Source organism: Poecilia reticulata, linkage group LG14, assembly GCF_000633615.1.
Source record: "Poecilia reticulata strain Guanapo linkage group LG14, Guppy_female_1.0+MT, whole genome shotgun sequence".
NCBI classification, from domain to species: domain Eukaryota; kingdom Metazoa; phylum Chordata; class Actinopteri; order Cyprinodontiformes; family Poeciliidae; genus Poecilia; species Poecilia reticulata.
Window position 1 is genome coordinate 26683625 of NC_024344.1, and position 10666 is coordinate 26694290.

Here is a 10666-nt window from a genome sequence, read left to right on the forward strand (position 1 = left end):
GCCGCCTAATCGTCATGTGTTTCACATCATGTGTTGATTTTTCACTGTTCAGCATCTGATTCTCTGTTTTTATGCCATAATTCACATCTAGTCCGTCGCCCCGTTTTATGTTCCGCTTCTCATGTTTCAGAGTTTTGCGCAATGTGCGCGTCTTTTTTTTAAACTCCCTACGGTGCAGGGCGGTCGGGAAATGTATCAATGGGGAAAAGGCAGACTGACATAAATCTTTTAAAACAACGGAAACAATTTCGGTATTCCGATTATTGAAATTAAAAAGTGCTGTGGTACCGTTGTTCTATCACACCCGTTTCATACCGGACCACTTACAGCACCGTGTTAACGCTATCAAATGAACGCTCTCTATCGTGGTATCACCCGTGTGTTCATTTTTCAGAGGGATACACAGTGCGAGATTTTAGCTACCAGTAGCAGGAGAGGAGCTGCGCCAAGAAGCTAACAGAAGCTAACAAACACTGAATAGAAGAAGAGCTGCCATCAATACAGTTGCAGCCAAGCATGGTTTAATGTTACACAAAACAGTTTTACCAAGTTGCTCAAAGTCTAAACTGGTATTGGTGTGGATTTAAGGTGTAAAGTTTACCTTTGACCAAACGCCCCCCAAAAGCATCCCAGCGCCCCCCTTTTGTAAAAATGTCCGCCAGCGCCCCCTGCCGTCCTCTGAACGCCCCCTGGGGGGCGGTACCGCCCACGTTGAGAACCGCTACTCTAGACGTATGTAAAAAAAATCAGATAATCTTTCTGAAGAAAAAAGAATTATGCTGGTTTGTGCTGGAAGCAAAACTGTCAAACAATAACAGTTATTCAAATCCACTTCACTCTACACAGGATCATTAGCAGTAGCTCATTTGTTGGCAACAAAAGAACAAATATGATAGAACTGGTCAGTGTTCCAGTTAATAGGATAAGTATTAAACCATGTCATACTTCTGAAATCTACTGGTTGTGTCTTTTGCATTGACTCACCTTAAAACAGTTGATCAAGTGATGTTTCCTGTGTTCTTGTTGAAATAAATCAGTGTTGAAATGTTATTGATCCTGCATTTTTAAGTAAAACTGATTACTTTGAAAACATAAAATTCAGACAAAGTTTGATTAGGATTTTGAAACCTGATAAGAATATGCTGGGTTTAAACTGTCTTTGCTTTGGCCACAGTGGGACTCAGGTCCGTCTGTGGAGCGAGGAAGGACCAGAAGCGCAGGTGGTTGGTCTGGATGACAACGGCTTTCTGCAAGTGTGCAGTAAAGAGGAAGGAGTGGTCTCTGTGGAGCCTGATGGAAACTCGTTTGACATGTTGAAGAACCTTGTGGTCATGAAGCAGCGCTAGGATAAGCTGCTTTTATTCCTAATAACGTTCTACTCACTGAAGCAACACCATCATTCAGTGTGAAAGAGAAGGTTTGTTTGAGTAATATTTGAAAGCCAACAGGTTTTTTTTAGACATCTGACAAAATCCATATATGCTCCAGTTATATAATGAATTTGCTAAACCTTATTACATTTGCTTCCTGTTTGGAAGGACTACTTTGTAAACTGTTTTTGTTTTATGAGTGACCAAAAATAGTTGAACCATAACCTGAACTTTCTTATGGATAACTGGTGGTGTATATATATTTTTTTTGTATTTCATCAGCTGAAACCTGCAGAAAGAAATTGGCTTCAACTGACACTGAGCATTGTCCAAAAAGTTGGTTTTTGAGCAACCTAGTGTTTGAGAACCACAAACACTTCCAGGTTGGGGGGAGGGTAGGTCATCAAATTGGATGTCATTTTGTGAGAAGTAAAAATTCTGCCCTCAACTACATTGCACTTTTGGTGCAATGTAGCATCCTGTAAAAGATGCAATAAAAACAATCTCTGTGTCTGATCCAATCATATATCCCCTGACATGAAACGGAGTGAATGGTTGCTAAAATACTAGTATTTTACACAAATCTGTTGCTACTCCTTAAAGTATGCTGACTTACATTTACAGGAACAAGCAGCTTCATACAGCACTCCACAATTGCAGGCACCACTTTTGAAAGAAAGTGGTGCCTGCAAAAGAAAATGTTATTTACGGTGCCTTGTTAATCCTTGTTCTGATCTCTATTATTACTCTTACTGTAGAAAAGAACTTCAGATAAGTTGTTCCTCTCTTACAGTCACTGCCTGCACTATGATGATCAGCACACATCTGTGCATGATGAGTTTTCCATTTTTTTTTTTTTACAAAAGTGAGCACTTCCCTTCCTCGTTATGGGAACATGAAGTAATGGATTAAGTAATCCATTACTTTTATTTTATTTTGAACACTGAAAAATAACTTTTAATTAAAAATAACCTTTAATTTAAACCAACATTTAAATTCTTTTATTTTGAACACTGAACATCAAAAGGAACACAAACCTTTAAAGACTTAGGTAAATATTTATTACACAGCAGCCAGAGAATATCATAATTTGATATTCTCTGGCTGCTTTCAGCCATTTCAATATTTTGACATACAAGCATTAAAACATTTTAGATATTTGGATCAACTTACAAAAAGTAAAAAATACCTACAAAAATGTCACATTTATATCTTTAAAGACTATGCCACTATTGTGGGAATTTTAAAATGGTTATTTCTAAATGCTTTTCCCTTTGAACAAAATAAACACAATTAAATGACATGTTTACCTGGGGTCCCAGTCATTTGTTGGCCGACAATACAAATATTGTCTGGGTCACTGTCTCGTCTGTTACTGTTGCACAGTAACAATAAATAATGCAGCATGTGCTGTGATGACCAAAAGCTGAATAAAGGTTTTTCAGATAATTGTGTGTCCTAAATTTTTTTTTCAAATAATTTCTAGACCTGATAACAGCAGTTTTCACAACTCTCAATAGAAAACAGCATCAGATATTTAACCCCAGATGTTTTAGTCATTTGGGAAAACGGGAGATCTATTTTTGACCACCAACCCCTGATGGCGTACTTAAAACCCAGTCTTCCAATTTAAAGCAAATCCTTTTATCACTCACCCAGTCAGATCTATGGATGTTGTGGCAGCAGTTTTTGAACATAATTTACTGTCATCTCTTTGCTTACATAAAAAGGAAGAGCTCAGCAGAAGAAAGGGGAATATTATTAGAGTTATAGCAAAACATGCTACTTGGGTTTTTTTGGGGGTGTGGGGGGGTTGTTGTTTTTTTACAGTTTTGAGTTTAGTTGCAGTCATAAATTGTCCTTCTTACACTTAAAGACACTGAAGAATTGCAGTGACATGGCAGAATCAACATGAAACCTTCATGTATATTATTTTTTCCTCCATGCCCGGATATGTCTGTGTTCTTCATAGTTTCTGGGTCTTTAACAGTGTTTGAATCTCAATAAAACATGTATGCTACATATTTTTGAAGTCTATTCAAAAGCTTTTATTTTGAACACTGAACATCAAAAGGAACACAAACCTTTAAAGACTTAGGTGAATATTTATTACACAGCAGCCAGAGAATATCATAAACGATCTATTTCAATATGTTGACGTACAAGCATGAACATTGTATTATGTAAGTTGCCTGGTAAAACAACACTTATCCAAAATAGGTGAAGATTCTTTTAACTTAATTAGATAACTTTATTTTTTTGGATCAACACACCCGGGTAGCTTGTTTGCAAGGTATAAAATGTGAGGTTTTATTCATGGTGTTTTTTTTTTTGAAATGTCAAAAACTGACCCAAAGATGGGGACACGACATCTTTTGTGGAACTATTTTGCGAGTCCACCAGGGTGTACTTTGACCTGTGGTTTGTTATTCCTCACACTGGATTTACATAAGCTTAGCCTTTTTGCTCTCAATAACTTTTTGAGTAATTAGCGCTATAACTCCTAGCACTTTGTTGTATTGCAACCTTAGTCAAACCTGAACATGATCCCGGTGCTAACCAGCTGTTCAACTATTTTAGCAGAGCTGATTCCTTTTTCCAACCACTAGAATCCTGCAGTATGTCGGGCCAGATATATGATGACAATCTTAGCTTTTAGAGTTTTATATTCATATTTTGCTCCTTTTAACTAAATGTCATGTAATTGTTTTCAGATTCTGTACTTTGCTTGTATTCTGTGAATTTTCATATTGCCTTTTACTTGCAGTGTATTATAAAGTAGTAATTTATTTAAAGTAAGATGATGTAGTAACATGCTGAACCGCTTTAAACACTAAAATATTCTCACTACCCACTAAAACAATTTATTTATTCTGGATCAACACGTAGACAGATATGTAGACCCTGCATTTTATTTTCCTTGAAACCCAAGAAATTAAATGTATGTAAACATGCATTCCACAGTTCTGTTCTGAAGAATTACAAAATGACCATCTGCCCTGGTGGATCATTTCTGATAATAGCAGATGAACCGATGTGTTCTCTTTCCATTGCTGGCTGTAGAGCACTTCCTTCTGTACAGAACAGTTTTTCTCCAGCACCATGGAAACTGGCAGAGTATAAATGATGCAATAGGATGCTTATTTGATATCAAACTTCACACTGAGATAAAAGCAGCTTTGGGTCAGACCATCTCAAAGTCCACTATTCTGTTTGACTCTAAGCCTTAAATTATTTGTTTTCTCCATAAACAGAGTCAGTGACGTAGACAAAAACCGTTTGTCTACGTCTGGGTAGACAAACGTGCTGTAGAGAAGTCTGCAATGATCCTTTGACTTGTCCTTCAGACAACAGAGCAGGCTGATTATCTACTACTGAGATAATCTTCTAAGTACCTACATCTGCTGACGGCCCAGGTTCTGAAAAAAAACAAAAACAAAAAAAACAATTTGAAAGGTTAAAAAATGCAGGCAGTGAGTTAGTAAATAATTATGTGTTAACACCAATATGTGTGCAGCATGTAAGTGCTCTTTAAGGAACCTTAAACATTAACAGGCTTGATTATCTAAAAATGACAGAAGACGACACCGACACTAACTCCAGTCATATTTCTAAAGCTGTGTAGTTATCCTCTTTAAGTGAAACTTTGCAATGTTGTTTTTTATTATTATTATTTAGGAAGAATTAGTTGGAAAATATTGCCATCAATGTCTATCAAACTTCCTCCAATAACTTAACTCTATATAAATAAACTGAATTGAATTTTGGACACCAATACCAAACTGACCTTTGAAGAAAGGTCAGTTTCTGTTTGGCCTATATTAAATGATTTCTTCCTTGTTTTGTCTTGTGATAATACCAAAAAATATATATATATTGGAAGGTGGGTGTGGATTTTAAAGCCCGTATATAAAATTAGTATAATAATCTCGCCCAAAACGTTAACTGGAGATAGGCACCAGCAGCCCTCCCGACCCCACTAAGGGACAAGGGTGTTTAGAAAGTGGATGGATGGATAGTACTTCTAAGGATTCTTTAAATCTGTGAACATCACATGTGTTTGTTGGAGGCTGCAGAGTTTTCAGTATTATACTCACTAGGCCTTTTAAAGCCCAAAGAGCCAATGAGTGGATAAGGCAGTTGAGAAGAGTGAACTGAATGAGAAAGTCAGCAATGGGAATTCACATGTAGGTGTTTGTCGGGATATTGGACATTCAGACTGTATTTAGGGCTGCAGGAAACCTGATCTGCTTCATTTGTCAAAGCAGATCTTTTCTTTCTGTAGACGGTGTCAATTAGATTCTTGGATCTCTCCTTCCAGTGCCTCTTCCATGGGGAGACACTGGAGATAACTGGCTGGAGGAGCCTAGTGACCTCTTACTAGACATCAACAAACCCATGTTGGCAAATTATTTAGTTTTGTTTCATAATTTCATCTTTAGCTATGTTGCTCTGATGTGACACTTTTCTTCAACAAGTATACATATACACATGTTACCTGTTTGTTGAAAAACAGATTTTTCTCTACTTGCTAAAATAAATATAAATGTAAGATCCTGTTTTTCTACATTACTCCAGTTTTTTTCCCTAGGCTTGTCTCATAATAAAAAAAATTACAACCATCTTTAACATTAGAAGCACTATTTTAAATTAGTCACAATCTTATTAGGATTTAATCACAAAATAAATAAAAATGTAAGAGGTTCATCTGGTCACTTAAGTTGAAAAACAAATAGGCAGAAAAACAAATGAGCAAAGAAAAAAAAGCAGAAAAGCCACCTAGGTGTATGGAGCTGATCTGAGTTTGGCCCTCTGCTTTACGTCTTTAGTTCTCAGCTGTTTGTGGTTGTCCTGACTCAAGACAAACTGTGAAGTAAGCTTGGCAACTTGGTCTTCAGATAACTGTAGTTCCTTGCACTCAGTGTCTCTGTGGGAAAAAAAATACAGACGCTCAGGCTTTAAACTGGCTTATGATTTATTCTTCATGGAGAATATCTGATAAGCCACTAAGACACAAACTCACGTGAGAACGTAGTTCACACTAACCACGCAGTGAGGTCTGGAAGAGTGGCTGTTGTGGACAATGGTTGCATAGCTTTGCACCCACACCCAGCCTCCATGTTTTACTAACATGCGGTAATACTTGGTTGTCACTTGTCCTTTAATAAGTACTAAAAGAACACAAAGACCATTCTCAGACAAAATTAATAAAACCTTTCAGGGTCTGGTGGACCTTCCATGTTTTACTTCTGTTAACTAACTAGTTAATAATACAGCACTTTGGTGCAACTTGGATCAGGTTTTCAGATAACTATCATTGGTAAACTAGTGGAAACTGACAGTTATGTTACTATAAACCTAGAAGTCAGTTTCAAAAATCACTGTTGAGTGGCTGGGTTTGAACTTTAACATTCAAAAATACCAATCACTTGTACAATATGTAATGTAAAGGATTTTAAACTGAGATACAACCTCAAAATAAAAGTTAGACTATACAACCAGGTTGTCTTAAAGACTGCGAAACTTAGGCATTCTGTGGGGTAAAGGAAAATGTGGTAACACTTTATTTGAAGGGGAGTGAATACGACTGACATGACACTGTCATAAACATAACATAACACCTGTCATGAACATAAATAAGCCTTCATGAATATTTATGAAATTGGAGCACACCCATTTATGAGGGTGTGCTCCAATTACAGGGGGATCACACTCTTAAGCCTCCCTGGTAAGGTCTATTCAGGGGTCCTGAGAGGAGGGTCCGTCGAATAGTCAAACCTCGAATTCAGGAAGAGCAGTGTGGTTTTCGTCCTGGTCGTGGAACACTGGACCAGCTCTGCACCCTCAGCGGGGTCCTGGAAGGTGCATGGGAGTTCGCCCAACCAGTCTACATGTGTTTTGTGGACTTGGAGAAGGCGTTCGACCGTGTCCCTCGGGAGGCCCTGTGGGGGGTACTCCGGGAGTATGGGGTACCGGGCCCTTTGATACGGGCTGTCAGGTCCCTGTATGACCGGTGTCAGAGTCTGGTCCACATTACCGGCAGTAAGTCGGGCTCGTTTCCGGTGAGAGTTGGACTCCGCCAAGGCTGCCCTTTGTCACCGATTCTGTTCATTACTTTAATAGACAGAATTTCTAGGCGCAGCCGAGGTGTTGAGGGGATCCATTTTGGTGACCTTAGGATCGCATCTCTGCTTTTTGCGGATGATGTGGTCCTGTTGGCTTCATCGGAACGTGATCTGCAGCTCTCACTGGAGCGGTTCGCTGCCGAGTTGAAGCGGCCGGGACGAGGCTCAGTGCCTCCAAATCCGATTCCATGGTCTTGAGCCGGAAAAGGGTAGAGCGCCTTCTCCGGGTCAGGGGGTCGTCCTGCCTCAAGTCGAGGAGTTTAAGTATCAGGGGATCTTGTTCACGAATGAGGGAAGAAGGGAGCGGGAGATCGACAGGCGGATTGGGGCAGCGTCTACTGTGAAGCGGACGTTGTACCGGTCCGTCGTGTTGAAGAGAGAGCTGAGCCAAAAAGCGAAGCTCTCGATTTACCGGTCGATCTACGTTCCCATCCTCATCTATGGTCATGAGCTTTGGGTCATGACCGAAAGAACGAGATCACGGGTACAAGCGGCCGAAATGGGTTTCCTCCACAGGGTGGCTGGACTCTCCCTTAGAGATAGGGTGAGAAGCTCGGTCATTCGGGAGGGACTCCGAGTAGAGCCGCTGCTCCTCCACGTCGAGAGGAGCCAGTTGAGGCTCGGGCATCTGGTAAGGATGCCTCCTGGACGCCTCCCTAGTGAGGTGTTACGGGCACGTCGCACCGGGAGGAGGCCTCGGGGAAGACCCAGGACACGCTGGAGGGATTATGTCTCTCGGCTGGCTTGGGAACGCCTTGGGGTTCCCCTGGAGGAGCTGGAAGAAGTGGCTGGGGAGAGGGAAGTCTGGGCCTCCCTTCTGAAGCTGCTGCCCCCGCGACCCGACCCCGGATAAGCGGAAGAAAATGGATGGATGGATGGAATATTTATGACCGTTGTCATAAAGCTCATTCAGTACATTATAACACTTTTAATACAAAGTTGACATTCAAAATGTCTTTGTTATGACAACTTGACATTAAACAAGAAATCATTACTGATATAAATTTGTTATAAAAGTATTACTGATTGCACTTTAAAAATTAGGTAACTATGTTATTAAAGGTAAAGTTTAAACAGTAATGATTTCTTGGTTAATGTCAAGTTGTCATAACAAAGACATTTTGAATAATGTCAACTTTGTATTAAAAGTGTCATAAGTTACCGAATGATGCTTTATGACAACAGTCATAAATATTCATGAAGACTTATTCATGTTCATGTCTGGTGTTATGTCATGTTTATGAAAGTGTCATGACAGTCTTATTCACCCCCTTCAAATAAAGTGTTACCTTCCTTACTTAATTGCAAATCAACTGAAAATATTCCCAAAGATTTAGAAAACTCACATAAATGGTGTGCATAGCGTAGGTGTAGAACATCACATGTGTGAACATGGTGGTAGAGGGTTTTCTCAATAAGATCTTGAGGTTCAAAGCCTGTCAGCTCAGCAACGCTAGCTCCAGCACAGTAGAGGACACAAGTTAGACATTTATCTCAAAAGCAAAGGGCTGCAGTGAAGTGGTTAACAACAGCCAATATTTGAAAACAGCTATATAAAGAACATATTTTTACATGTCTGGGTGAGATTCTTCAGGAAGCAGCAAATGTGTCTCCTACCTCATGTCCAAAAAGATGAGTTTTAAGTCCAGGTTTGCCCGAAACATAAACATGTTGCTGTGAAGTTTGATCTCAGTGATCCCACTGGGGGGCAGGGAATGGCCGACTCCCACCAAACCCACAATCTGATAACAGCATTCATACAGTGTCATCTCTGTCCTGTGTAGATTGAGTTTTAGGTAGCCACTGCAATGGATCACCTAGAAAACAGCATGACAGTTCTACTATCCCATGGCACTTCATATATACACACTAGGACAACGTGGTTGGAGGTCTCTTAATGACTGAAAAGCCCACAATGGTCTTCAATGTGATCATTGTGGTCTTCTAGACCTGTGACTGGAACCTAGCTTTCTGACATTAACAGTACATTTCTCTCCAGAATGCCTTGATAGTTTTGCAATTTCATCATACTCTGCACAGATTCGAAGCACCCTGTACCAGATGCAGTAAAGCAGACCCCAAACAGCTTGTAGAAGTGGTTTGCTGTGTCCTCTCCTTTTGCAAAAGCTTGGTTGAAAACTAATAAATGTTGTCTGTGCTTCTTTTTATGTAGTTTAAGAAAATACCTATCATCTTGTGTCCTTGCTAACAATGACACAGAAAATTATTTCACATTGCTTGTGGGGCTCTTTGGATGAGATGAAGTAATTTAATGAACCTTCAGAACAAATTGAAAAAAGATTTAAAAGGGGTACAAATGTGCAAAGATAATTTATTTTTACAAAATAGTAGCACAGTATCTCTGAAAGTCTGTTTAAGAAAGTCACTAATATTGTTGAAAAGCCAATTTATTTCAGAACAGTGGACAAAATCTTTGCTTGTTCATCATAGTGATAAATCAATCAAATTTTATTTGTATAGCACATTTCAGCAGCAAGGCATTTCAAAGTGCTTTACATCATAACAAACACAAATGAAAAAGTTTTTGAAAACTTTTCTCAATTCAGATGACTTTATGTTAATAGTAAATAAAAAAAATAAATGCAGAAATGTAGATTTAATTAAAAGCATATTTACCTTTTGATTGTTATGCATTCTGGGATTAACATTTATTATATCAGTCTCTGTGTCCCCTATGTAGTTAAGTCCATCATGACTGGGTTCCAAAAGTAAACTGGATACTGTCAGGTCTGTCTGATCATTTTATGGTTGCAGATGGACAGAATGTAAAGGAGTAATAGTGAAAAGAAGGGTGAGAAATGGTGGTGAACTTCAGGATGTTTGCTTTTTGCAGATGAAGCAGCTGGAGTGAGACTGGGGCTATAGCACTCAAACAAACAGATTCTGGTGTGTGTGTATATATATATATAAAAAAAAATGTCCCTTCTCACCCTCCGCGGGTGGTCTGTTTCATCCTCTGAGCTCGGGTCCTCTACCAGAGGTCTGGGAGCTTGAGGGTTCTGCGCAGTATCTTGGCTGTGCCTAGAACTGCACATTTCTGGACTGAGATGTCTGATGTTGTTCCTGGGATCTGTTTGAGCCACTGCTCCAGTTTGGGGGTGACTGCCCTGAGGGCCCCGATGACCACAGGCACCACTGTGGTCTTCACCT

The 10666-nt window shown here is 39.5% G+C and overlaps 2 protein-coding genes across 2 annotated transcripts in view; one reads left to right on the plus strand and one right to left on the minus strand.

Moving 5' to 3' along the window:
• hlcs (holocarboxylase synthetase (biotin-(proprionyl-CoA-carboxylase (ATP-hydrolysing)) ligase)) overlaps window positions 1-2819 on the plus strand; it is a 40984-nt gene extending 38165 nt beyond the window's left edge. Inside the window, exon 11 of the mRNA XM_008428654.2 lies at window positions 1175-2819. Coding sequence (XP_008426876.1) covers window positions 1175-1346 — 172 coding nt within the window. The 3' untranslated portion in view covers window positions 1347-2819. The remainder of the gene's footprint in view (window positions 1-1174) is intronic.
• A 341-nt stretch (window positions 2820-3160) lies between these two features.
• The window catches only part of sim2 (SIM bHLH transcription factor 2), a 16423-nt gene continuing 8917 nt past the window's right edge, over window positions 3161-10666 (minus strand). Inside the window, exons 4-8 of the mRNA XM_017308535.1 lie at window positions 9113-9312; window positions 8842-8948; window positions 6394-6541; window positions 6150-6297; window positions 3161-4789 (exon numbers count right to left, since the gene is read on the minus strand). Coding sequence (XP_017164024.1) covers window positions 6150-6297; window positions 6394-6541; window positions 8842-8948; window positions 9113-9312 — 603 coding nt within the window. The 3' untranslated portion in view covers window positions 3161-4789. The remainder of the gene's footprint in view (window positions 4790-6149; window positions 6298-6393; window positions 6542-8841; window positions 8949-9112; window positions 9313-10666) is intronic.